The sequence below is a fragment of the Dipodomys spectabilis genome, unplaced genomic scaffold (genome assembly GCF_019054845.1).
Source record: "Dipodomys spectabilis isolate Male_0828 unplaced genomic scaffold, ASM1905484v1 ptg000030l, whole genome shotgun sequence".
NCBI lineage: Eukaryota > Metazoa > Chordata > Mammalia > Rodentia > Heteromyidae > Dipodomys > Dipodomys spectabilis.
In genome coordinates, this window is record NW_024870707.1 from 8,808,421 (window position 1) to 8,833,069 (window position 24,649).

General features: G+C 41.0%; 1 protein-coding gene across 1 annotated transcript in view; it reads right to left on the reverse strand.

Moving 5' to 3' along the window:
- Positions 1–769: 769 nt before the first annotated feature.
- Positions 770–24,649, reverse strand: part of LOC122105068 (steroid transmembrane transporter SLC22A24-like) — a 28,771-nt gene continuing 4,891 nt past the window's right edge. The window contains exons 3-10 of the mRNA XM_042676170.1: positions 21,136–21,290; positions 20,857–21,019; positions 19,174–19,297; positions 16,077–16,192; positions 9,024–9,238; positions 6,306–6,417; positions 3,098–3,301; positions 770–1,177 (exon numbers count right to left, since the gene is read on the reverse strand). Coding sequence (XP_042532104.1) covers positions 1,117–1,177; positions 3,098–3,301; positions 6,306–6,417; positions 9,024–9,238; positions 16,077–16,192; positions 19,174–19,297; positions 20,857–21,019; positions 21,136–21,290 — 1,150 coding nt within the window. The 3' untranslated portion in view covers positions 770–1,116. The remainder of the gene's footprint in view (positions 1,178–3,097; positions 3,302–6,305; positions 6,418–9,023; positions 9,239–16,076; positions 16,193–19,173; positions 19,298–20,856; positions 21,020–21,135; positions 21,291–24,649) is intronic.

A 24,649-nucleotide genomic window follows, 5' to 3' on the forward strand; every position in this document is an offset into this window, starting at 1 on the left:
AAGTTATGGTTTTACTTTCTGAGTTTGCAGGTAAGACTGCATCCCGAGTTAAGGAGGTCCTTGCTATCTGCATTTTGAGGCAGGAGGTTGCTTATATTTGGAGAAGCACTTTTCTCAGGAAGGCATAGATCCTGTCAGACAAGTGTTCATTCTTGGGGTAAGGAATGCATCCCTTACGAAGGGAGGTATTTCCCTCTGAAGCAAAGATGGTACTTCTGTGTTTTAAATTCCATATTTCTGAGTTGCCTTCACCAGGACTCAGTTTCCTTAAGTTATCCTGTCTCATTTTCCCCTAAATGACTTTCTTCCCTTAATTTTAAGGGAACTACATGAAGGCATATCTCCTGTATTTGCTGGTAGCTGACCATCATTTTTCCTGAGTCTATTCTGCTTTATTTGTATAATCTGGATATGGTATCTTTATCTATTGCATAGCTGGTCAAGACTTTCTCCCATTCTGTCAGTTGTCTCTTGTGTGTTGTAAACACAATGTGCAAGGTGTTTGGTGCTTTGGTTTTTGTTGGGCTTTTTTTTTTTTTTTTAAATGATACTGTTTAACTTTATTTATTTATTTTTAGTCTTTCGTGGTGCTTGAACTCTGGGCTTGGGCGCTGTCCCTGCCCTCTTCAGCTCAAAGTGAGCACTCTACCACTTGAGCCACAGCGCCACTTCTTTGTTGGGCTTTTATTGTAGTGCATTTTGAAATCATGACCTCATACTTGCCATGCAAGCTCTCTACCACATGAACCACACTCCTAGATATTTTTCTTTCTTTATTTTCTAAATAAGGTCTCACATGTATGCCCCAGCCCGCTTAAACCCCAGTCGTTTTAATATTTCCCCCTCTTCCTGGATGACAGCATATGACAGCATGCACAACTATGCCTATCTTTTGGTAGTTATGAGGAGGTCTTTACAAACTTTTGCTTGGGCTGACCTCAATGTCTGCACTGATTTCCATAGTGAGTGCACTAGTCTACAGTCCCACTAAGAGTACAGGAGAATTCCTCTCCGTCCACATTCTCATCAGCATTGGTTGTTTGTCTTCTGGATGATTTCATCCCTACTGGAGTGAGCCCTATTTTGGGCTTGTTTGTATCAACTCTCCCGAATTCCTTAAAATTGTGTGATTTTCACGGAAATATCTTCCTTCTTTTCTTTTCTTGAAGCAGTTTTGCTGTAAAGTAAAAATATCCAAACAAAAACAAAATCAGAAAACAAAGAAGACGTAGATTAAGCACATAATTCCTGCATGCCTGAGGACAGTCTCTGCCTGGCACCTTTGTGACCCAATATTAGAGGGCTTCACACTGGCCTTGACACCAGCGCATGCTGGGGGAGATGGTACTGACTGTTTCCTCTTATAACACTGTCATTTAGACCTTGGTGTTTGGAAAAAAATCAAAGGGAGAACACAAAATTTAAGGAATCATAAATTTTTCCCCATTTTAAATTGTGTATGTGTGTGTGTGTTTGTGTGTGTGTATCCTGGGGCTTGAACTCAGGGCCTTGGTAGTGTTCCTGAGCTTCTGTGCTCAAAGCTACTGCTCTACCACTTGAGCCACATATCCATTTTGATTTGTGGTGGTTAAGTGGAGAGAATAGGTCTCTTGGATTTTCCTGCCCAGGCTGGCTTCCAACCATGATGATCCTCAGATTTCAGCCTCCTGAGTGACTAGGATTATAGGTGTGAGCCATAAGTGTGTTCCTTATATGTTGGTTTCATATTTTTTAAATTCTCTTCCTCAAAATTTCCATTGCCTTTGGCAGGCACTTTGGGTAAATCTTATATGATCCAATTATTGAGGAACTTGTTCAACTATGCAAGAAGAAGACTTGTTTGTTTCTTGCCTGGTTTTAATTCCACAATTCTCCTTTTCCTTAAGAAATACCCAGGATTGTATCTATGTGATAAACTCACACCTTTCCCCATAATATATTGAGCACTCATAGTGCTGATGGGTAATAAAACCAGGGATCAGAGAAGAAGACATTTAATTTTCAGCTCATTTCTGAGAAAATATAAGCAATGTATGTTTCTTTCTTTTCTTTTTAAAATATTTTTGGGTGAGTTGTGGGGCTTGAACTCAGAGCCTGGGTTCTGTCCTGATTTCTCTTTTTTTGGAGGGGGGGAGGGGTCGTGTTCTGGGCCTGAACTCTGGGCCTGGACACTATCCTTCAGCTCTTCAGCCCAGAGCTAGTGCTCTACCACTTGAGTCACAGCACCACTTCCGGGTTTTTTCTTTTTGCTTATGTGGTGCTGAGGAATCGAACCCAGGGTCTCAGGCATGCAGGGCAAGTGCTCTACCAATGAGCCACCTTCTCAGCCCCTGTCCTGATCTCTTTTGCTCAAGGCTAGCCCTCTACCATCTTGAGTCACAGCTCCACTTCCAGTGTTTGAGTGGTTAATTAGAGACAAGAGCCTTGTTATGGGGACATTTTTGCTTGGGCTGGCTTTGAACTGCAATACTCAGATCCTCAGATCTCAGCCTCCTGAATTGCTAGGATTATAGGCATGACCTATCACCACCTGGCAAATGTGTATTTCTCATAAAAGGACAGACTATATGTCATGTATAAGTTTGACTAAATTGGACCTTTCTACCAGTAAACTTACTGGTGTAAGACAGCCTGTGTCAACCTGATGAGATTGATTTGGGAAGAGAAAAGAGGAGGAGGGAGAGTGAAGGAAGGTGACTCTGATCACTAGGCATCATTGTATAACAAATCGATGTTAATAAGAAAACAAAAACCCACAGGCAGCCTGTGTGATCTAGAGAGCCTCAGAGGCGTGTTCAAACTCAAGAACGCAATGCCACCCTACAAAATTAAGAAGAGTGAGGGAAGGGGGGGTGCGAGAATGCTGAAAGGGATGACACTGATGAAGACTCATCGTATCACAAGATACCTTGTTAAATGGCAACTCCTTTGTAGAGCTACTTACAAAGAGTAATAACAAACACAATACCAAGCAATTGTGTGGGTAGGGATGAGGTTGGCAATGAATAAGTGACTTGTATTCACACAGAATCTCCCTGGTCACAGGTACAGGACACAGTCCCTCCCTAGGCAGGTGCCCACTGGAGTGTTTACTTACTCATTTTCCACATCCTGGATAGTGTTAGGGAGAGGCCGGTTTCTTGTTTCTGGAAGGCAGAGGACTGCAAGGACAGAAAGCATGGGGAAGGCTCCATAGAGAATCCAGGGCAGGTGGGGAGAATACACTGCTAAGGTCATAAAGAGAGGCGCCATCACTGCCCCTACTCTGCCGAAAAGTTCAGTGATTCCTCCAATTGTTGACCTTAGATTGCAAACAAAATAATAAAGAAAATGTTTAAGAACTTTACATGTATATTTTCTTTTTCTTTTTTACATTTTTGGATCTGGTCGTGGGGCCTGAACTCTAGGCCTGGGCGCTGTCCCTCAGCTCTTCAGCTCAAGGCTAGCGCTCTACCACTTGAGCCACAGCACCACATCCGGCTTTTTTTCTTTTTACTTACGTGGTGCTTAGGACTCGAACCCTGGGCCTCATGCATGCAAGGCAAGCACTCTACCACTGAGCCACCTTCCCATCCTGTATATTTTCTTTTTGTTTTTTAAAAAAATTTTTTTTTGGATGTGGGGCTTGAACTCTGGGCCTGGGCCCTGTCCCTCAGCTCTTCAGCTCAAGGCTAGCGCTCTACCACTTGAGCCACAGTGCCACTTCCTCCTTTTCTTTTTTTAAAGCCTTGATCTTCCTATGTAGACAAGGACGAGACTGTCCTTACTTGCTCTCACAACTTCTAGGATTTCAGGTATCTGACATCATGCCTGGATCAAGTAAATTTTATTTATTGTCTTCATTTCATTTTGGAAGCAACACAATAAAGTTATTAAACACATAGGCTCTGGCAGCCAGTTGTCAATTGTCACACTTACTGCTAATGATTTATAACCCTTAGTTTCATTATTCTTAAAATAGGGATACCTACAACACTAAATGAATGTTTTAGAAGGAGCATCTCTCTCAACATAATACAGGATATATACTCAACTTACAACCCACAGTTAAACTTTTTCTTCTAGTCCAAGGCTTGAACTCAGGGTGTGGGTACTATCCTTGAGCTTTTTCTCCAAAGGCCAGTCCTCTACTACTTGAGCCACAGCTCCAGTACTGTCTTTCTTTGGTTAATTGAGATTAGACACTTATGAACTCTTGCCTGAGCTGGTTTCAAACTGTGATCTTCAGATTTCAGCCTCCTAAGCAGCTAGGATTACAGGCATGAGCACTGACAGTGAGCTTTCAATTAATTTTTATTTTTTTTATTTTTTGTCTTTTTGGGTCCGGTTGTGGCACCTGAACTCTGGGCCTGGGCGGTGTCCCTCAGCTCTTCAGCTCAAGGCTAGCGCTCTACCACTTGAGTCACAACACCACTTCCGGCTTTTTTCTTTTTGCTTATGTGGTGCTGAGGAATCAAACCCAGGGCCTCATGCATGCAAGGCAAGCGCTCTACCACTGAGCCACCTTCCCAGCCCCTCAGTTAATTTTTATGTCTAGCAATGTGCCATGTCCTTTGATGAAGTCATACTCTTCCCTTTTTTATTCATGTGTATTGTACAAAGGACTTTGTATTTTGATAATTCTTATATTATGTGATATATACACAATCTACCTTAATCTCATTTACCCTGTTTTATTCTTTCTTATCTTCCCTCTCTCCTTTTTGAAACAATTTTAACACGTTTCACTATTTTGTTTCCATACATACATAGTTTTTCAGCCATAATCTCCCCATGTCCTTCTCATTTTATGCTTCCAATGTTTGCTCGTTAGTTAATGATTATTATTGAATGAATTATTAAGTGGATTGATTTTTTGCTTTTTAATTCTTTGAGAGCTTTATATGCTGTATATTAATCTTTTATTTGATTAATATTTTGAAATGCATTTTTTTCCATTCTGTTGTCCTCTGGTCACCTGGTAATCATTTCTTTCACAATTCAGAAGTTTTTGTTCTCAATTCTTGATTCTACTTGCTGATCAATTAGAGTGTTATTCAGAAAGCTATCACCTATGAAAACATCTTTGGTTCTTTGCCTGTGCTTTCCTCAATCAGTTTCACAGTTTCAGGCCATAATTAGTATCTTGATCCATTTTGTATTGAATTGATTTTTGTAGGGAGTGAGAGATAGTAACCTACTTTGAATTGCTTATATTTATTTATATATTGTGTTTCCCCAACTATTTGTTAAAGAGGCTATCCTTTTTGAATGTAAGTTTTTCCCCTTTGTTTAAGATCAGATGGCCAGAAGTTGTGTGTTTTTTTTTTTCCTGTGTCTTCTTTTCCATCAGTCTAGGTGTCTACTTTTTGTGTTGGTACCATGTGGTTTTTGATACTGTATCTCAATAGTGTATTTTGATGTTGGGAAGTTTGCCATCTCTAGCAGTGTCCTGTTAGTTCAGGATTGCTTTGTCTAGTTAAGATCTTGTGTAATCTCATGAATTTTAGGATTGATTTTTTTTCTATTTGTATAAAATGATATTGGAATTTTGGAACAGCTTGTATTGAAACTAGATTCCCTTCAGTAGTTCACCACATTATTTATTCTCCTGATTCATGAACATGGGAGATCCATTTTCTTTTTATCTTTATTGGCTTCTTTAGAAAAAAAAGATTAGTACCACCCAAGCATAAGCAGCCAGGGACAGCAGTCAGGCCCTGAGATCAAGTCCCAGGACCAGCACCACAAATCAAAGTGATATGGGTCATCTATGAAAAAATCATGGCTTCTTTGTTAAAATGTGTCGTTTTTCTTGTAGAAGCCTCTCACCCCCTGCGCTGGCTTACTCCAGGGATTTAATTTTTGAGGCTATTGCAAGTGCAACTCTTTTCTTTCTGACCCTCATTATTATTGGTAAATAGAAAAACAACTGATTTTTCCTCTTTCCTGGTTTTTTTTTTGTTGTTGTTGTTTTGTTGGTGGTGGTGGTCTGGGGGCTTGAGCTCAAGGACTCTATTCCTCAAGGCTACCACTTTAAGGCACAGTTCCACTTCTGATCCTTGACTTTACAGGAAATAGGTTTATTTTTTCCTTCTTAGTGCAGTGTTGCCTATCAATTTTAACATATAGCCTTTATTATGTAGAGGTATGGTCCTTCTAAATATTTAAATGTTTTATTATTTTTTTGAAAGTTGAGAAGTTTTAATTTTGTCCCCACAATAAATGTCATTAGTTCAGAAAATCTTCTCTGGAAGCAGACCAGATTTTGTTTTGTAATTTTTAAGTGTTATGTAGCCCAGGATATCTTAAACTTGAGACAGTACCTCACTACAGTTGGGATGAGCTCCATATAGTGAATTGAATAGGCTGTGAGGCCAGTGGTATCAGCACCAATTCCCAGAGTTGCTAAAACCATGCGCAGGGTCTGCTGAGTTTCTGTAGAGAGGAAGACACATCAGAAGCAGGCATACTTGACTGGAGAAATCTGTCTACCCCAAACAATTATGAGAAGTTCTATTGGAGGGATTTGCTAGCAAGAAACATGTGATAAATAAACAGGACCTAGCAGAAACCATGTAACAGATGAGCTAGTGAAAGCAGACTCTAGTATGTTTGGGCGTAAGCACTGAATGAAGGAATAGAAAACATTTGCTTCAACTCTTCCTGCCCGTTTGAGTTTTATCAGACATGGCAGAAGCAGGAAAAGTCAGGAAATGCTCTTTTTGTTGTTGTTGTTCAGGATGTGGTAGGAATACATGGATAAAAATCCGAGGCATTGAGCCTGAGAAGATGGCTCATTGGTAAAGTGCTTGCCTTGCATTCATGAGGCCCTGAGCTCGATTCCTCAGCACCACATAAGCAGGAAAAAGAAAAGCTGGAAGTGGTACTGTGGCTCAAGTGGTAGAGCGCTAGCCTTGAGCTGAAGAGCTGAGGGACAGCGCCCAGTACCAGAATTCAGGGCCCACAACCGGACCCCCCCCAAAAAAATCCGAGGCATTAATGACTCATGCCTTCAACAGTTTAGAACTAAGAACAGGAGATTATTTCTTGACATAGGACAGGTATTCCAACAGATGTACTAACAAGCGAACTGGATTCCATTGGGCGTAAACTTTGTGAAGAAAGCCGGATCTAGATAACAAGCCAGGATTTTATAATCTTTACGTTAGGACTCCCGTGTAGAACCTAGTGCTGTGTTGGGAATCACTGACACAGAAAATGGAAAAAGTTTTGAAACCTAATAAAAGTAGTCAAAGATATGATTAAAAACTAAGGTACTTTCAGAGGAGAGCCGGCTGGCAGCAGGATATAGAAGGGAGTATACAGTTCTAGCTTCTTCAAATACATTCCTGCCGTGAGAACATGATGGAGGGGACCAATGTAGTCCCCACTGTAAGGGTTGAGAAGCTCCCTGCACACAAGGAAGACTCTAAGAGACGTTCTCTCATGCAAAGAGCAAGGGGATTTATTCACCAAGCATGCAAGGGGCTCACTGAATACACAAGAACAGAGAGCCTCAAGCTGAAAGCAGGCAGGGTTTATAAAGGCAAAAGACTACAAAGTGACAAAAAGATACATTAACCAGGTGTTAACATTCCAGGGGGGTTAGCATCAGCTGGAGGTTATGGAACCAAAAGCTACAAAGTGACAGTAACCAGATGTTAACATCCCAGGCGGTTAGCATCAGTGTCCCCTGAGTGAGATGAAGTTGTTTTTGCTAGAGTTATTTTTGCTCTTTTACTTTCTCACCCACAATCATCACTTAAAGTCATGCAATTAATATAGTAAATTGTGCTGGGTGAGTTTCTTCATCTATTTGCTATTTAGGAATATATTATAAAAAAAGCTGGAATATACCGACTCAAGGGGTGACAAAAAGAAATGTACTCTTACCTGACTTACACAACCATAACCCCTCTTATATCTCCTTTATAAGAAAAAAAATTTAGGTGGGAAAGTGGCTCAGTGGTAGAGCGCTTGCCTTGCATCCCTGAGGCCCTGGGTTCTATTCTTCAGCACCACATAAGCAAAAAGAAAAAGCCAGAAGTGGTTCTGTGGCTCAAGTGGTAGAGCACAAGCCTTGAGCTGAAAAGCTGAGTGACAGTGCCCAGGCCCAGAGTTTAGGCCCCACGACTGGACCCAAAAAAAAAAAAAAAAAAAGAAAGAAAGAATAAATTTAAAAACCATACTTAAGTTAGTGTCTTGTCTTTTTCCTATTGTATTCTTTCTCTCTGCCTGAAGGCAAGGTTTATTTTTTATTGTTGATGTTTATTTTTTGTTTTTGTTTTTCTAAATCTTATTCCAGTAGCCTGGTGTTCCTGGTACATGCCTGAAATTCTAGCTATTTAGAAGGCTGAGATCTGAGGATGGCAGTTCAAAGCCAGCCTGGGCAGGAAAATCCATTAGACCCTTATTACTGATTTACCACCACAACACTGTAAGTGATGCTATGGCTCAAAGTGGTAGAGTGGTAGTCAAGCCAAAGAGTTTAGAGACAGCAACCAGGCCCTGAGTTCAAGCTCCATGACTGAACCCCTGCCCCCAAACCCCCAAATCAACATCACCAACAAAACCCTTCATTCAAATCAATGAGCCTCTTTTTTAAAACTGTTGCATTTAGAGTGTAACAAAGGAGAGAATGACCAAGATAGAAAGACTTGATAAATTGGAAAAAATAATTCCAGGGAGAGGATTGTGTGTCTTCCTGGGTTTACAATTGCAAGATCTTTGATAACACAATGCATGCAATTAGTTCTAAAGAAATTATTAGGTATCAGTGGCACTGATGTTCAGCTTTATCGTAGATTTGATAAGGACAGCCTCGGGTCCTCAAGAACATTGGCTCCTTAAGAACTTTGGCTCAGTAAGAGCCTAAGTTTTGCCAACAACTGCTGTAGGGACAGCTTCTAAGCCTTCACATTAACTTCATGGGATCCTCCGGTTATCCATGGTGATGCCATTCTTTTGGCCCAGATGAGTAAACCAAAGAAATTTCTGGAAGATAGGAGACATTACTTACTTTTCCCCAACTCATTTCTCACCTGGGGACAAAAAGGTGCTGACCAGAATCGAAAGTCCTGTCAGGAACATGAATAGTATCTGACTTTGTTTTCGGCCCAGATAATTCAATACCAAGAAGGCAACAAATCTGCTGATGAGTGTGACAAGGCCAAAGAGAATCTGGAACAGAAAGATATTGCTCCCCAGGTGCTGCAGGTTGAGTATCAGGCCGAAGAAGGGTATAGACAGTGCCATTCTGAAGTTAAAAGAATAAAAACACATTTAAAATGATAGAGCAAATTAATTTAAGATACAAAGGAAAAGAAGATCAGTGAAGCTGGGGGCCGGTGGCTCACACCTGTAATCCTAGCTACTCAGGAGGCTGAGATGTGAGGATACCGGTTCAAGTCCGTGAGACTCTCATGAAAACGGAAGTGGCGCTGTGGCTCAAGCAGTAGAGCGCTTGCCTGGAGCTGAAGAGCTCAGGCATAGCGCCCAGGCCCAGAGTTTAAGCCCCATGACGGACCAAAAAAAAAAAAGTCAGTGAATTCCTTGCTTTCCCTGGGGAAATAGTACAAGATTCCCTGCAGGTGAACACAAATGTATCAGTAGACATTAGATTTAGGTTCAAATCATTGTGACTCATACTTTCCTGCCTATGACGTATTTTGGTAAAAATTCTTCATGAACTTCAAAATACTGTTTCATCATCACTACTGACTAGATGAAGAAATAAGATTAATCTCTATTAAGTGACTTGTTCTGTATCTCAGCACTGGTATGGAACCCTCTTCCATTCAACCTCTGTAATGTTCATTCCAATTACTGTATGCTTTTTGTCTCACAAGATGTGAGATATTTAGCAAATTTATTAGTCAGAGATGTCTTCAACATACACGTATTCAAAACATATACAGCATTTAAAAATATATTATAATCTTGGGCTGGGAAGGTGGCTCAGTGGTAGGGTACTTGCCTTGCATGCTTGAGGAACTGGGTTCAATTCCTCAGCACCATATGACAAGAAAAAGCCAGAAGTGGCACTGTGGCTCAAGTGGTAGAGCACTAGCCTTGAGCTGAAGAGCTAAGGGACCGTGCCAAGGCCCAGAGTTAGGCTCCATGACCAAAAAAAAACAAAACAAAACAAACCTATTATAATCTTATATCTTTTTTTTTTTTTTGGCCAGTCATGGACCTTGAACTCTGGGCGTGGGCGCTGTCCCTCAGCTCTTCAGCTCAAGGCTAGCGCTCTACCACTTGAGCCACATCGCCACTTCCAGCTTTTTTCTTTTTGCTTATGTGGTGCTGAGGAATCGAACCTAGGGCTTCATGCATGCAAGGCAAGGGCTCTACCACTGAGCCACCTTCCCAGTCCTAATCTTATATCTTATATATAACATGTATACTTTATATTATATTATGTATACTATGTATTATGTATGTTACCTATAGCTTATATGTTTAAAATATATCTTGAATATAATAAGTATGTATAATTGAGTTTCAAATTAAATGCATACAATGGAATCATGTGCATTTTCACAAGCAGCCAGAGTGTTTTGTTTGTTTTTTGTTTGTTTGCCAGTCCTGGGGCTTGAACAATGGCCTAAGCACTGTCTCTGAGCTTCTGTGCTCAAGGCTATTATTCTACCACTTGAGCCACAGTGCCACTCTGGCTTTTTCTGAGATTATTGGAGATAAGAGGTTTATAGACTTTCTGGTGGGGCTCTCTCAAACAATGACTGTAAGATCTCAGCCTCCTGAGTAGGTAGGTTCACAGGCATGAGCCACTGATGTCAGGTCGTGTGCACTTTTCATTTAATTTAATCAATGCAAAATGCATCATACTGGTTAGTGTCTCATGCCAGAACTCCGATGGGCCTTAGGAAAGTGAATCCAAGCCAAAAAATTGTTTCAGTAAATCTTTCCAATGCTTTCTCTCTAATAATAGAAATTCATGGTCTTTTAGATTTTCTCTTGTTTTCTTCCCCTGCTCAAGTATCTCAATGCCACTATAATATAACAAAGAGAACAGAGTGGTTTATTTCTATACAAGGATTGTGACTACTTGCTCTAAAATGTTATACTCACTTGCAATTAAAAGAAACACATTTAATAATACTTAGTGTTTAAGAAACATTGACTGGGATTTTTCCTTGTATGTTGTGCTAAAATTCATGACAATATTGGCCTAGGGAACTTTTAGTTGCTCAATGTACAGATGGAAAACTAGTGTCACACACCAATTAATAGCATCTCTGGGCAATAGACTGTTGGAAAGCACTGTCCTTTGTCATTAAAAAATTTTAATTGTTGTTACAAAGATGATGTACAGAGGTGTTAGAATTCCATAAGTCAGGGAAAGAGTTTATTTCTGTCACTGTCCTTTGGAGGGGAATCATAGTTGGGAAGGCACTACAATTTCAATAACCAGCAACAAACCATATCAAAATAGAGAGATGGAAATGCTGGTGGGGAACCCAGGGACCTGACTGCTCTGCTTTAAGAGGACAAAGAATTCAGGGTGGGTCAATGAACTCCCTGAAGGTACTAAGTTCCAACACATCTGTGGTAAGTGAATTATCCCAGAAGCCATATTTTGGAAGATGGAATTTTGGAGTCTTTATGACACAGCAGGCTGCATGCAGCCAGTTGTTACAAAGGCCTGTAGTTCCCAAATACATATAACACAGTTAGGAACCAGGCCAGAGAGCAAAGAAGGAACAAAAACAAAGCAAGAAACCAATTCAGCTCCAATTGAGAGTGAGTTGGGATGCTACAAGGACCAGGGATGAGCCAGGAGCCGGGACACAGGACAGGATCATGGAGACACATGGCATAGCATCCCTGCCTAAGTAGGGTCCATGCAGGGGGCAAGTTCACAGGACACTTCCCAGGTACTGGACTACAGGTTCAGCAACCTATCAGCCAAGTGCCTGCCAGTATCTCCAGGGATCAAGTATGCCCCTTACCTGAAGGTTGGCGATATCACCCTCCCCCACAATGAAAGCAAGTTAACATCTGCATTTCTCTGAAGCAGAGCCTCCTAGCTCACCTTGAACTAAGCATCTGCATTTCAAAGGATGGTTTGTGTCACCTCTAGGCCAGCCCCCCCCCCTCTCCCCCCCATCTCCTGCTTAGGTACCAGGATATGTGCAAGAAATTATTTAGGCTCAGCTACCTTACTTCATATCCAAAGGGAGAATATGGTTTTGAGTGAACAGAAGCATTCAAGATCCAAGGTTCAGCAGATTAGAAGCTTCCTGTGTGTAAGGGGAAAGACAACATACTAAGGAAAGAAAGAGAAGAAGACCATTAGGAACTGTGAAAGAGGAGAGGACAGCTAAACACCTGGAGGTGCAGAAAGGCCATGGAGAGAAAAGAAGAAAACATCCATACTTGAAGGAGGTTATGCTAAAGCCACTACCACAAGGGCTGCCAGGCAAGCTGGGGGACCACAGAGTAGACATCCTGGACACAGGAACAAACATGAAACCCAGTGTGGATGTGGGATTTGGTGTGATAGTGACTCTTGTTGGGCAGTCTAGAACTGGAGCACAAAGGAATTCTGTCACTCTCCATAGCTCAGAGTGTACATATATTGGGTGAGTGTCAGTGACTCATGCCTGTAATCCTAGCTCCTTAAGTGGCTGAGATCTGGGCTGGGAAGGTGGCTCAGTAGTAGAGTGCTTGCCTCTTGTGCATGAAGCCCTGGTTTCGATTCTTCAACATCACATAAGCAGAAAAGTTGGAAGTGGCTTTGTGGCTCAAGAGGTAGATTGCTAGCCCTGAGCTGAAGAGCTGAGGTACAGTGCCAAGGCCCAGAGTTAGGCCCCATGACCGATGAAAAGAAAAAGAGAGAAGGGGGGAGGGTGGCTGAGATCTGAAGTTTAAGTTTCAAAGCTAGCCTGTGCAGAAAGTCTGTGAGACTCAGGCAGAGTGGAGGTATGCCTCAACTGGAAAAGTGCTAGCCTTGAACAAACAAGGTAAGGGACAGTGCCCAAGTCCCAAGTTCCAGCCCCAGGATCAGCAAACACACACCAACATACACATAGGGCATTTTTTTTTAATTAACTTGGAATTTGTTGGGGGAAGCCAAAACTAACTCCTTTTTTAATATACCAGGAGTTCCCCCTCACCCCTGAAAATCAAAATACTGGTTTTTCATAAGCCCTCAGGGTCAGGAAATATGATGTTTGTTGAGACCCCAGGAAATGTGGAAAGCCCTGCTGATTGTTGTGGTTGAAAGACCCCAGACTCCTAGGATACTTTCATCTACGGGAGGACGCCCCAGAAGCCAAGACTCCAAACCAGTAGATGCAACAAGCAAGAGGAGTTTATTCAGCGTTTGTGCAAACAGTCTCTCTGCCCCAGCAAGGGAGAGAGCCCTGAGCAGCGGTTACAGGCATTCTTAAAGGCAAAAACCACAAGATTAGCATATAACACCAGGTGTCCCCGGGATTGGCCCGTTTAAAAGTCACTATGTACTCCAGCAATCATTTTTACTACGCGGGGAAGTTTATAACACTCTGTAAAAATGATTGGCGCGGGTGATTTAAAGGAGGTAGTCACTCTGGGAGGTAAGAGTTAGGGGAGTTCACATAGTAACAGGCTTGTGATTGATTAACATTTGGCCTAGTTTGCTGGACTTGCCAGGTGGTCCTTATCTTGGGTCCCATTCTTGGGTCCCATTTTTGGGTCCCGTTTGGCCACTTGGGGAATTTACTTGTTTGTTCTTTAACTATGACCACAGACCTTGTCCCAGGGCGGCATCTGGGCTCCCAGACTTTTTACTCAATTCCTTATTTCCAGAAGGGAGGGGGATTAGTGCTAGGGCGAGCAAGTTTACAAAAGCAAAATCAGCAGTTAGCAATTGTAAAATGTAATTCTAATTTTTAATCTTTCAGTGGTAAGGTTGTGAGATCTGCAGCTCTGTTTGGTTATCAGTAGTCCAGATAAGATCAGCCCTGTTTGGTTAACAATAGTAGAACAGCCAGGCCATCTAGCCCTATCCTGCCCCCCAGGAGAAAGAATACCTGTTTGCTTTGTGTGGGCCCCCCCCCCCAAATTCACTGGCCTAATCAAACCAGAATGATAGATTAGTTAGAACAGATAGTATGAGATGGACTCTAACTCCACTGGCCACTGACATAAATATGCAATCTTTATGTGGGTGTTGTAAACATTTTGGCCACCTGCCTGTGGCCAGGCTTGACCACATGGATTTTGCCTTTAAAAACACTAGCTTGTGGGCCATTCAGGGTCACAGTTTTCATGTGTGCTGCATCCCTGGCCGGTCAGCTTTCCTCTTCCCCAGTAAAGTCATCTTTTTACTTGAGGCTATCTCTGAGTAGTGGACTCTTTTCCCCATAACAGAATTCAAGGGCTAACAAAAACTTCTTTTTTTTTTAAAGAAGCAAAATAATCTCAGAAAGAGAGCGATAAGTATGGTTATTATTTTTCTTAATGGGAGTAAGGTAGAAGAGAAATGATTCAAGGAAAGAAAATGTGCTCATTTGGTTGGCTAACTTATGGGCCTATGGATTTATAATGGATCTCGATGAACACAGACTTTGTGCCTTTTTCTTTTTTGTAAGTAATGGTGTTTTATCTCAGGCATGAGAACATGGATTCTGTTACTTGAGCCACAACCCCAGCTCCTTTTCCTTTTGTTATTTTTCAAAGAGAGTCTTGCTTTTTGCCAGGGCCATCCAGGACCCAAACCTGCCTATTTATGCCCCTGCATAGCTGTGATGACACCACCCCTTTCTTCTGATTGGTTGAGATGGAGTCTTGTGAACTTTTTGGCTGAGCTGACCTTGAACTGAGATCCTCCCAACATCAGCACTTAGAACACTTAGAATCATGTTGTGAGCCTCTGTGCCTGGCTACTATTTTCTTTATGTAAGTTCTATTTCAATAAAAACTAAAAAGATAAAATGTTCAAGTATGTTTCACAGTAGATTACTCCATATGCTAGTATGCAGTGCTGAACTTTGTTCTGGAATGTGATTTCCAGTTCAGTCTCACTGAGAGATCTCATAAGGTAACCTTAAAAGGTGGTAATTAAACATAAACCCTTTAACATCATTTTTCTTATCTTATGTATTGATGTGTTGTATATAATGCTGCCACTGTTTTGTTTTGTTTTGTTTTTTGTTTTTGAGAATCCTGGGGCCTGAACTCAGGACCTTCATGTAGTCCGTGAGCGTCTTGGTGCTCAAGGCTAGCACTCTACTACTGGAGCCGCAGCTCCACTTTCTGGTATTTTCTTAGTCATTTAATGGAGATAAGCGTCTCATGGACTTTCCTACCTTAGGCTGGCTTTGAACTGTGATCCTCAGATCTCAGCCTTTTGAGTAGCTAGGATTACAGGCATGAGCCACCAGTAAAAGACCTGACCAATAATTTACCTGAGACCTCATTTTATTCTGGAATTTAGCCTCTAACCTACTGCAGTCCTAAAGCCAGAAAATCCCACAGAAAGCTAAGTAGAAACAGTCCTTGGAAAACTGCAGATGATGCTTACCTAAGCCAAATTGCCTGAGATTCCAGACAGAACCCCACCTAGGAGTAGTGACCAATATCTAACCAGAAAGTCCTGCAGTTCTGCATGTACTCCCTTGCACCACCCTTGTGACTTTAACCAATAATTTTAAAGCGCATCAACCTCTTGATCTGACCAATAACTCTTTCTGAATTTCTTCCCGCCATTGGACCCATGAACCATGTATTAGAGATGTTTTATGATTTTCCTTCGGTGTGTGTTGAGTTGTCAAGGAATGATGTGAGGAGTGCAAAGCCCCAGCCTTCCATAAAGAGTGTATGAAATGGCTGCAAACCCCAGGCTCGGGCCTCTCAGTGTCACCAGTTGTTTGTGGTGTGCGCAGATGATCGAGCTAGCTTGCAATAAGTACCTCGCTGCTGATTACATCGATCTTGGTTTCTGGTGGTCTTTTTGGGCATCCCGAACTCAAGCATTATACCAGTCCCTGGCCTGCTGTTGCTATTCTTTTTGAACGAATAAATGTAGTTCCTCTCTAATAAGATATTGGAGGTAAAACATATTGATAAGTTTATTTAAAGGAACATACCTGATAAAACTCAGGCAGCAGCTTCTCATACACAGCCTGGGTGTGTGGAGCAACTGAAAAATGGATATTTTTGCCTTGGCGTCCTCAAACTCCTCCTGCAGGTTGGATTTCACAACCTTGGACAACAAAAGTCATAAGCATTCATGAGGTGTCAATCATGTGTCAATTATATTGCTAAATACTAGAAGATGAAACACATATGGTGTGTTGAATCCTCCAGGAAAACTACAGAGTAGGGACTTGGGCATTAAATCCATCTCAGGTGGGAAGAACCATGAAAGATACAGGAAGAGGGGAATTAGATAAGATTAAAGCCTGTTTAAATATTGAGGCAAGGACAAGTAAAGAACCTTGACATTTAATCGTGTGTGTGTGTGTGTGTGTGTGTGTGTGTGTGTGTGTGTGTGTGTGTGTGTGTGTGTTGGTCCTATGGCTTGAAGTCAGGGCCTGGGTGGTGTCCCTGAGCTGCTTTTGCTCAAGGCTAGACTCTAACACTTGACTGTAGCAACTCTTTTGCCTTCTTTTTTTTTTTTAATTTTTTTTGGGGGGATCCGGTTGTGGGACCTGAACTCTGGGCCTGGGTGCTGTCCCTCAGGTCTTCAGCTCAAGGCTAGCGCTCTACCACTTGAGCCACAGCACCACTTCCAGGTTTTTTTCTTTTTGCTTATGTGGTGCTGAGGAATCAAACCCAGGGCTTCATGCATGCAAGGCAAGCCCTCTACCACTGAGCCACCTTCCCAGTCCTCTTTTGCCTTCTTCTGTGTGGTTTTTTGGAGATAATAGCCTCAGGCTGGCTTTGGGTTTTGATCCCCTGTTCTCAGCTTCCTGAGTAGCTAGGATTACAGGGGTGAGACACATGTGCCTGGCTTGCGTTTATTATTTTTATAACAGTTTATTCATTTTCTATATTAGGCCTGTGGAGAGTTAATACTGGATATGACAAACTGTTCTATCAGTGAGTTAGTACTTTAGATTATCCAAGTAAAGACACAAAATACAAAATGAGGAAGTGTTGCTGAAATGTTTCTTGGGACACTATTTAGGAATACTGTTTATTTGAAATGTTATCTATCATTAATGACAGATGTGAAGAATTCAGAGCTCTGATTGAAAGGCAAGAGTTTGTTGCTGAGGACCAGTCTGCTAGAATTTTCCAAGCCTTCAAAACTACAATAGGAATTTCTAACCTTTGCCTAGCTGGATTCAGCTAGGCTCTGGATTCCTTTGTATGTTACCTCTCCCTTTTGAACAAAAACAATACAGTATTTCCACAGTGCTCATATAATTATTGCATATTGGATGAGTTTGGGACAGGTGGACTTTTTTTTTTTTACTCTGTAGCTTCACAGATTTATATGTAAAGATTCTATAATCAGAGAACAATGCTTAAGTAGTCCCATCCACATTTACACCTCATTAAAATGTTAAGATTCTGTGGGTTAGAGGTGGAGATCATTTTCGTACCATGTAAGAGGCCCTTAATTTAGTACCCAGCACTAGGAAAAATAGATTCTGAACTTTGAGCATATGTTGGTTGTAATGAAAGGAAACTTTTGGAGACACTGCTATTTCATATAGCAGAGGGATGACATTACTTTGATTGGGAACATACAACCTTTGTGTCTTCCTTGGTTAGCATTTTCTTATGTGGCATTTGCTGTCTTTCAGAGCAGCCTGTGGGCACGTTTGTCTGCAGTGTCACTGCCGCCCAGTTTGGTGATGTGTCAAAGGCCTCCTCCAGCTCTTATCACCTTAGTCCTTTCTAGACCATTAATGCTGGCTGAACACTTTTTGGTTTTTTCACCAATGCCTGGCACATAGACTGGATTAGCACCGATTTTGTATTAGACTGTCCCTCAATTTTTCGGCCCTAGTTTAAAATGTTTCATGCAGACAGATGCTATGAAGTTAATTCCGTTAGTAATATCCAACACTGTGCTGACACACTTTACGTATTCAAAGGTATTTATTTAATTCTTTCTTTCCTTAAGCTGCTCCTGGGACTTGAACTCAGGGGCTAGGCATTGCCCTTGAGCTTTGGTGTACATGGCTGCCACTCTGCCACTTGAGTCATAACACCACTTCCAGCTTTTTGATGATTAATTGGAGATATGGGCCTCACAAATGTTCCTTCCTGGGCTAGCTTTGAGGCTCGATCCTCAGATATCAGCCTCCTGAGTAGGTAGGATTATAGGCATGAGTCACTAGGACCCAGCTACAAAGATTTTAAAATGAGTGAGTAAAATGTATCTATGAGTGAGCCAGCCATATTAGGACCTAGGTTCTAGAAATATGGAGAAAAACAAATAAGAGAAACATCAACAAACCTTACAACAAGAAAAGAAATGCAAAAAAAAAAAAAGATTTTCAAAGAGCTTTTCTACATAGGCAACATCTTGGTACTCTCTGATAATGACAGTGTAAATATCAGAGAAAGAAGGACTTTTATATAATTACTGCCAAAGCACTGGGATTAGAACAAGATTTCCTATTTGTTGCCTACTAAGCATTTAATTTTTGAATGAAATGCATGGAAGTTAAAATGATATTTAATGCTTTCCCTAAAGTGAACCATGATTTATTGAACTAGTGAGAAAGGGTTACTGCTTCCTTGCCCATATGTGTGTCGTGTGTGGGAAATTGGTCTTTTATTCAAACAATGATGTGATTTCTGACAAAAGATAGACACATTTTTTTATTTGGTTCCTCTTTCTCTACACAATAATAAGACTGTGGGGGAACTAAGATGGTGATGTGCAAGTGTCAGTTAGAAGCAGCGAGCTCAGGAGGCTGAGAACAGAAGAGCCCAGTTCAATGCCAGCCTTGGCAGGAAAGTTGCCAAGACTCATATCTCTAGTCAATCAACAGAAAACTGGATGTAGCATGGTGCCTCAAAGTGATAGAGTGGTAGCCTTGATGGAAAAAGCTCAGGGTCAGTATCCAGGCCGTGACTTCAAGCCCCATGACCGAAAAAAAAAAAAAAAAAAAACTTCTAACTTAGAAAATTCTAATTTGGAATATGCCTAGAGGACCCAGAATAGTAGGACTGTGAGGTCAAATCATCCATTCCCAGTAATCAGCCCCCTTCTCAGATCACCTCGATGCTCAGGGTCTCCCCAGCATTCTTCTTTCCATTTATACGTGCAACTCTTCTAAGTTCCTCTAAGCCCTTTTCTAGCTGATTGCTAAAAACCAGCCACCGAGCAGACTCTACCAGCATCCTGAAAAAGAAGACAACACAGCTACAGTAAACATCTAACTGCTTATTTTACACATAACTTTATTCTGAAATATCTTTTCCTCTCCATTTCATATAGACTTTGTACATCTTAGTAGAGTCATTTCTGATTAAATCTGCCTTCTCTGGTGGACTTACAGGAAGGGTATCTAAGTGTTTGTTTGTTGAAAGTAATTATAGACAACAAGGAGGAATGAACAAATCGTCTGAGTATCCATTGACATTCCAATGGTTAATATCCCTATATGATCTACATGCCATATAATTAATCTCTATAGAGGGTTTTTTTCAGTGATTTTATACACAGTAAAATTCTACACACTGGGAACTGGTGCTCAGACTTCTAATTATATCTACTGAGGAGGCTGAGATCTAAGGATCACAGTTTGAAGCCAGTCTGGGCAACAAAGTCCATGTAAATTTTATTCCATGGACTGATCAAAAACCAGAAGGAAAGTTGTTGGCTGAAGCCGTAGAGTTTGCTCATTTTATCACTTTTGTTCAAAACTAAAAAAGTACAAAGCATTAAGGGTTGAAGAAGTCAACGAAAGATGGGAAGACCTCTCATGATTATATACTACTGAAACTTTCTACTGATTCAATGCAGCCCTCATCAGAATTCTAGTGACATGCCTTGTGTAAATAGAAAAGGCAATCTTAAAACAGATAGGGAAGTGCAACAGACTCTGCCGAGTGAAAGCATTCCTGGACAAAAAAAGCAATGCTGGAGGTATCACAATATTTGGCTTCAAATTGTGCTACAAAGCCAGAGTATTGAATCATCATGGTACTGGAAGAAAAAAAAAAGATATGTATTCCAATGGAATAGAATATAAGCCCTAGAAATAATCCACAGACTGGCATATTATTACTCAAAAAGAAAAACAAAATTATGTTGTTTACAGCAAAGTGGAAGGAACTGGAGATCATCGAGCTAAGTGAAAAAAGCCAGACTCTGAAAGACACATATCATATACTCTTGTTGGCAAATCTGGACTTAAATATATTTTATATGATATGGCACCTGTATGTTATGACTGTAAAAGGCGCCCATTTGCTGGGGAGCCATAGGAACACAGGGAGATTGAAGTCAGTAGTTGGTGGGGGTGGAGTGCAAATATAACTTCATTCTGTAAAAAACAGCACAGTCAAGCTTGTTAAACTAATTAAAATTATTTTTTAAAAAAGAGGGGAAGATGGCATAAGAAAAGCGAATAGAAGATGTATGTTCAAAGTACATTATTTACATGCGTGAAAATAGCTCCCTGAGACCTCTCTTATTCCAAGCAACATATGCTTAAAAAGGAAAGAAAAAAAGATTCCATAATAATTCTGTGGGTAAGATAGAAAAGTGCTCACTCCACAGCTACAGCCTCCTCGCAGAGTGCATTCTGTTCTCCTTTGTGTCTCAGTAGCACAGTGGCGACTGTGGGTGAGGTGACAGGATCATTCAGAGATGACACAGATCCCAAGTGTCAGGTCCTCCCTCTAAGCCTCTATTTCCCTTTCATTAGAATTAAAGGCCACACATATTGTCCATACCTTGATAACACGCAGCAGACCAACAGAGGTATGGATAATATCAGCTGCAGTGTGATCCAGCTGCGAAAGAAAAAAGCCAGTCCTCCCAGGAGCATCTGCCCAGTACTGTAGGAAGCCAACATTGCTAACATAGCTTGGGATTGAGGTCTTGTCCACTCTACAACTGGAAGAAAACACAGTTGTAATTATAGTTGTATGGTTATAATTATTTTTTCCAAATCATGTTTTCAAGACATTGCTAGTCAAGAAGGAAATTAAAGGATCAAATGACTGACTTACTGAGAACAGAAGAGTTTCCGAAAATAGGCACAACAGATAACCCAGCTAAGAATCGCAGGGAACAGTAAACAAGGAAGGTGGGAGCAAAGGCTGCACAGGTGTCACCGATGGCCATTTGGAATAAACACCACCTGAAGATGGTTTTCCGCCCAAACCTAAGAAATATTGGACTATGTGAGATTATTCAAGACCAAAAACAATAACACTAAAAACAGCCAAAGATATCACATCATGAAATTTAAGGTAGATACTGAATCTTTCTACAAAGATTAGGTATCATCCATTTGAAATATGCTGTTCTTTAAATAAATATTAAATATTAATCAATGCTAAATATTATTTCTACATTATACTTGAGATTTGTTGGAATGTCTATATTAGCCAACAGCTGAAATGGAAGAAGCTGAGCAATTTGCCAATGAATGTGATGTCCACAGTCTCTCAGTGAGGACACGCAAAGTCACCATAAGAACTCTGGTGCCATGTCAAGCCATATAAAAAAGAAGATAACATATGAGAGTTTGTCAGAAGTGTTCATTAGTAGACACATATTTGGGATGACAGGTTTGTGTGTTATGCTTAGAGTCCTGAGGAGTGAAATCCAGAAAGTTCTGCTATCTTTATTAGTGTCTGTGCACTGTCAAGGTGGAAGTCCAACTTGTTTGACAGACAGAAGGGGAAGACATCCATCAATGTTTCAGATAGATAGCCTAACAACCACTCTCAGCTGTGTCTGGCTTCTTGTGCCTTGGAAAGTCTGTTTCATCATGAACAGTAGACAACTCAGAAACCTCCTCTCCCTTCAGGAGTGGATAGAAAGTTCACAGAAGAGAGAATAAGGCTCAAAGAAGATTTAAATCATCTAAATAGACCCATATCAAGCAATGAAACAATAAGAGATCTCCCATACAAGAAAAGCCCATGACCAGATGGATTCACAGTTGAATTCTCTAAGGCCTTCAAAGCAGAACTGACACCAGTATTCCTCAAACTTTTCTATGAAATTGAAAGCAAATGTTCACTTATAAACTCATTCAACGAAGCCATCATAACCCTCAATCCCAAAACCAAACAGGACTTATCAGAAAAAGAGAGAGAGAGAGAGAGAAGTATAAATCTATTTTTGATAAACATTGATGAACATTTGATGAACAAAATTCTGGCCAGTCACTTCAACAACTCATCAAAAAACATACACAATGAGCAAACAGTATTTACTCCAGGGATGCAAAGCTGGTTCAATATTTCCAAGTCAATTGTTGTAATCATCATATCAATAGAAGTAAGGTCAAGAACCACATGATCATTTCAATAGATGCAGGAACCTCAAAAAAAAAACAACCCAAACTTCCAAGAATCAACCATGAATTAATAAATGGGCAAAAGAACTGAACAGAGACTTCCCAAAAGGAGTACAAATTAGCCAGGTGCTGGTGGCTGTAGTCCTACCTACTCAGGAGGCTGGTATATGAGGATCATGGGCAGAAAAGATCGGTAGACTCTGAGATCCAATTAACCATCCGTTCCCTCACCCCCCAAAAAACCCCAGGAAGTAGATTTGTGGCTCAAAGTGGTAGAGTGCTACCCATGAGCAGAAGAAATCAGAGACAGCACTAAGGCCCTAGGTTCAAAGTCCATGATTGACAACCCCTCGCCCCCAAAACAAAAGAACTACAAATGGCCAATCAATACATAAAGAAACACTGACTATCTCTGGTGACAAAGAAATGGTCATTGAAACAACACTGGAATTCACCTCACTCTAGGCAGAATAGTCAGCATCAAAAACGTAAGCAAGTAATGGAGGCAAGGAGTTTGGGGGAAATCACACTTTTTTTATACACTACATTTGGACCATAAACAAATGTGAGCACTGAATAAACCAGTATAGATGTTCTTTAACAAACTGCAAAAAAAACTACCATGCAATCTAGTACTACCACTCTTGGACATTTATGCAAAAGGATGTGTTTCAGACTATTATGGACAACCCTATATGCTCATATTCATGGAAGCACTATTCACAAGGGTCAAGCTATCAGTACTACTCCCAGACCATGAATGGATGTATCATGAATGTTATTAAGCTAAGAAAAAGAATGAAATTACATCATTTCAGAGAAATTGATGGAACTGGAGATCATCATATGAAATGAAGTAAGCCAGGTTTAAGAGTACAAAGTTCACATGTTTTCTCTCATATGTACATGCTAGACCTAAAATAAGCATATATAAACACATATAAGATACACATGTTACATATAATAATTATATTTATCTTAATTATAATTATATAATTTAGATAAATATAGAATTTCATTGGCTGCTTCAGCCAATGAAAAAGCTTCCTTATTCCAAGCATATAAATACCCTTGTGTGAAAAATAAAAAATTAGCAACTTGATCAGAATCCTTGTCTTACTGTCATTCTTCGTGTCTCTTGTCCCTTCATTTCTTCTCGCTTAGGTTCACTGCCCTCATTGAAGTCCTGCGGGTAGGGACAACTAGCGCCCAACGTGGGGCACGAGCCTCTGACTAAGGAAGGAACGCAGTCCTCCAGGAAAACTTGGCCAAGTACAGTCCGAGATCTCCTCGACAGACCCCCAGAGAGACAAATCCAGGAGGAGAGTGGGGACGGCGCTTGGTGAGTGACCCACTATGGGAGAAGCAATTCGTCACATGATCTATTTTTGTCAGACCTCAAGGAGGCATTGAAGACACGGGGAACTCGGGTTAAGAAAAAGGATTTAGAATTATTTTTCTCATTCATAGAGGACGTGTGTCCTTGGTTCCCCTTTGAAGGAATCATAGATGCAAAAAGATGGCAAAGAGTAGGAGATTGTTTAGCAGATTATTATGAAATCTTTGGTTTGGAAAAGGTTCCTGCTACCGCCTTTTCCTATTGGAATTTGATTAATGAAGTTTTAAAATGTTCTCTATTTGATAGTGGAATTTTAAAACTTGTAAAAACGGGAGAGGAGGTTCTCCAACATGCCTCTCGGCCCCCCTCTGCTTGCCCATCCGTTGTATTAGATATGCCTGATGGTCAATTTACTGAAAATCCCTTCATTTTGTGGCCCGGCCCTTCAAGGGCCCACTGCCCCTCCAGATCCAGATGTTTTTTCTCTCCCCCCTTTACCTAACCTGGCCCCTTTACACGAGTGTCCCAACCCGCAGGACTTCAACGAGGGCAGTGAACCTAAGCGAGAAGGAATGAAGGGACAAGAGACACGAAGAATGACAGCAAGACAAGGATTCTGATCAAGCTGCCAATTTTTATTTTTCACACAAGGGTATTTATATGCTTGGAATAAGGAAGCTTTTTCATTGGCCGAAGCAGCAGCAGGGTGCCTGCTTAGGGAAAGGTGAAAAGGTGGTCGTTAGTAGCTGCAGGGTGTTTACTTGTGGCAAGGTGAAAAGGTGGGATTCTGTAAACTCAGCCTCAAGATGTTCCAGTGAGATAGTTGGCTCCCAACAGAGGCCCTTCAACATAGGTGAGAACACCTCCAACTTTT